This window comes from Rutidosis leptorrhynchoides, chromosome 4, assembly GCF_046630445.1.
Source record: "Rutidosis leptorrhynchoides isolate AG116_Rl617_1_P2 chromosome 4, CSIRO_AGI_Rlap_v1, whole genome shotgun sequence".
NCBI classification, from domain to species: Eukaryota; Viridiplantae; Streptophyta; class Magnoliopsida; order Asterales; family Asteraceae; genus Rutidosis; species Rutidosis leptorrhynchoides.
Genome location: NC_092336.1, coordinates 630384104 through 630387999, shown reverse-complemented (window position 1 = coordinate 630387999; position 3896 = coordinate 630384104). Strand labels below are relative to the sequence as shown.

Here is a 3896-nt window from a genome sequence, read left to right as displayed (position 1 = left end):
ATTCGCGTCTACCGGTTCATAAACCAATAGTTAAACGTTACCGAGCTAAGGGGAATCTTTGTGCCGTTATGTCACCCATACATATATAAAGTTTAAGTACTCGTGTCTAGTATGTAAAACATAAAAAGCGCATGTATTCACAGTCCCAAAAATAGTTAAAGTAAAAAGGGAGCTATAACTCACAGTGAATGTGCGGTAGAATCGATACGAAAATGTAAGCAAGTAGTAAGTCGGTCTAAACAAGTAAGTTTGTCGATCCAAAAGGTCCTCAACCTAAGTCAATGGTTACTAAGTCAGTAAATTGTCCCCAAAAGTTTAAAAGTAAATAAGTTAAGTCTTAAGTATCATCATCACCATCATCATCATCATCATCATCATTCGTAAAAGATAAAGTAAGTTTTCAACAAGAATAGAGGTCGAAACAAAGGGCTGACTTCGGACAGCTGCTACGACCTCTATACAAACTGAAAAGACGCGCGACCAGTGGCCAAGGTTTCGTATTTGAGTCCTCTTACTGCTGTAAAATTTTCAGATCCTAACTCGATGTCGTTTGACCGTGGTGACGGTTCAAGCGCGAGTAGGTCAGAAATTTCAGCACGTCGTTACAAAGGCGTAGTGATTTTCGGAAGGCTATAAATCCTAAACCGTATATCGGATTTAGAGTCTTAAATAAAAAGTCATCTACTCGAACCGAAATATTTGGAAATCAACTTTTCAGAAGTCCCAGGAGTCTGATCAGACCCCAAAAAACAGAAACAAGTGCTCCGGTGGGTTTCTTGGTGCTTGATGCTTATCACGGTTCTCATCCTTGATGCGTATAAGCCTCAAGTGTAAAACTCTTTAATGTTTTAGCATCATTATGACCAAGTTTTAACCATCAACACACAATTAAAAGTAAAAGCTAACTTTCTACAAGTTTTGAACATCAAGGTTGTCTCTTTATTGTATAATCACAATAAAGCTTCAACCTTTGTCCTTTTGATACAAGTTTATGCATCTTCATCATATGAGATGATGAAGACTTGATTTTTATCAACATAAAAATCATAAAAAGGTTCCAAGTAAGTGAGATCTACAATAATAACTTAGATCTCAAGTGTTAAAAAATTCTAAGCTAGAAAGCTTGGATCCCTTAACAATAATTATGAGATTTCAAAGCTAGAAAGCTTGAATCTTTTATGTCCTTGAAGATCTTTAAAGCAACAAGCTAGATCTTCAAGTTTCATGAAGATCATAAACACAAGTTTTGATCTTTTAGCAAAAACAAAGTGATCTTAAGCTATAAAGCTTAGATTCATCAAAGTAATGAAGATCCAAAGCTAGAAAGCTTGAATCTTTTTATGTTCTTGAAGATCTTTAAAGCAAAAGGTTAGATCTTCAAGTTTCATGAAGATCATAAACACAAGTTTTGATCTTTTAACAAAAATAAAGAGATCATAAGCTAGAAAACTTAGATCCAACAAAATAATGAAGATTCAAAGCTAGAAAGCTTGAATCTTTCATGTTCTTGAAGGATTCATATCAAAATTTGAATCTTCAAGATTTAACAAGATCAAAAAGCTAAAAAGCTTGATCTTATGAAGATGATGATGTCATGATTAAGAAGGGAAGAAGAAGAAGAAGAAAATTTAAAAACTTACAATTTTAGTGTGAGAAAGACTAGAGAGAAAATTAGAGAGCAAGTGTGTGTAAAATGAGAATGAGATCAAGTGTGAAATGGGTGAATGAGGCTTGATATTTATAGTGGTGGTGGGGGTGTATGGCCGTAGGTATGGGGAGGGGACAAGGGGACAACTTTTTTCTTTTTGCATGGTGGTGGTCTAAAGGTGGTGCTTATTGTTGGGATCCCATGCAACATGTGTAGTAATGGTTAACAAAAATGCTAGTATGTTGGCTCATCTTAATGGGTTTTTGTCCTACATCTTAATGGGTCATAAATCCATTAAAGTTGGGCTAATTTAATGGTCCATTAATTAGAGTAGGGTGGGCCTAAGTCCATTAAGGTTAAAAGTCCATTAAGACTAACTAGTGTGCATTAGTAAATTACTAAGCATAATTAAGCAACCAATAAGCCAAGTAATTGTTATTAGAAAATAACAATTAGTTTTACGTAGTCATAATATTCCAATTATGACAAAAGTTAAACGTGTACCAAGTACGTAGCTCGCTTTAAATGTCAAGTGACACTAACGGTCGTAAAAGCATTCGAGGATCAAGTTAAGTGATTAAACACTTAATAGCACATTGTAAGATATTAACGAAAATAATTTAACATGAATAATGATGATCCCAGAATATAATCAAACACAGTACGCACAAATGCGCAGTTTCGTGAAAGTATAGAGCACAAAAATATAAGTCGAAAAAGACGGGTCGCTACAGAAATAGGCAAAAGAAAGGTGTAGATTATGTTGAGACCTTTCCTTCTGTTGCTAAAATGGTAACTGTGAGGTCTTTTCTTGCAGTTGCAGCCATGTACAATTGGTCATTTTGTCAAATGGATGTGTCAAAAGCTTTTTTACATGGAGATTTGTTAGAAGAAGTATATATGAAGTTACCTATGGGTTATGTTGGTAAGGGGGAGTACATTCAAAATATTACTCATCCCAATTCCAATCAAGTCGCAAACTCAAGAAATCTCTCTATGGCTTAAAACAAGCACCAAGACAATGGTTTGCTAAATTGTCTAGTGCTTTGATATCTTTTGTTTTTGATCAATCCAAAGCTAATTACTCCCTCTTTACAAAAGAGAGATAAGTCTCAGTTTACTACAGTATTAGTCTATGTTGATGATTTACTCATTACTGGTAATAGTTCTTCTCACTTTGAGGAACTCAAAAGTCAACTCAAGTCAACATTTCACATGAAAGACTTGGGCAGTTTGAGGAACTCAAAAGTCAACTCAAGTCAACATTTCACATGAAAGACTTGGGAAGTTTGAGTTATTTTTTGGTACTGGAGGTATCTAAATCAGAACAAGGTATTTTCATTTCGCAAAGAAAATAAACTCTTGATTTTCTTAAAGAGGTTGGAGTTCAGAATCTGAAACCATATAAACTTCCCATGGATAAAAATGTCAAATTAAGTGCAGATGTTGGGACTCCTTTATCTGACCCAGATGAATACAGAAGGTCAATTGGAAAATTGATTTACTTGACTATAACAAGACCTGATATTTGTTAAAGTGTTCAACTTTTAAGCCATTTTATGAAAAATCCCACCTCTGTGCATTTCCAGGCTGTTAAACATCTTCTTAGATACATTTTACTTGCTCCTAAAATAAGCATTTTATTGGCAAATAATTTAGCTGTACAACTAAATGCCTATTGTGATTCTGACTGGGCAAGATGTCCTATGAGTAGAAGATCAACTACTGGATATTTCATTTTGTTAGGTGATTCTCCAATTTCATGGAAATCAAAGAAACAATGAGTAGTGTTGTAGTGACCCGAACTTTTCCATGTTTATATATATTAATTAAGATTGATATTTATATGATTAAATGTTTCCAACATGTTAAGCGATCAAACTTGTTAAGACTTGATTAATTGAAATATGTTTCATATAGACAATTGACCACCCAAGTTGACCGGTGATTCACGAACGTTAAAACTTGTAAAAACTATATGATGACATATATATGGATATATATATAGTTAACATGATACTATGATAAGTAAACATATCATTAAGTATATTAACAATGAACTACATATGTAAAAACAAGACTACTAACTTAATGATTTTTTAAACGAGACATATATGTAACGATTATCGTTGTAAAGACATTTAATGTATATATATCATATTAAGAGATATTCATACATGATAATATCATGATAATATAATAATTTAAAATCTCATTTGATATTATAAACATTGGATTAACAACATTT

The 3896-nt window shown here is 33.2% G+C and overlaps 1 protein-coding gene across 1 annotated transcript; it reads left to right on the top strand.

Moving 5' to 3' along the window:
- Positions 1 to 2437: 2437 nt before the first annotated feature.
- LOC139843118 (secreted RxLR effector protein 161-like) lies at positions 2438 to 3432 on the top strand. Its single transcript, XM_071833192.1, has 3 exons — positions 2438 to 2573; positions 3026 to 3131; positions 3186 to 3432. Exons 1-3 carry the CDS (start codon positions 2438 to 2440, stop codon positions 3430 to 3432), a joined length of 489 nt encoding a protein of 162 aa, XP_071689293.1.
- Positions 3433 to 3896: the final 464 nt, after the last annotated feature.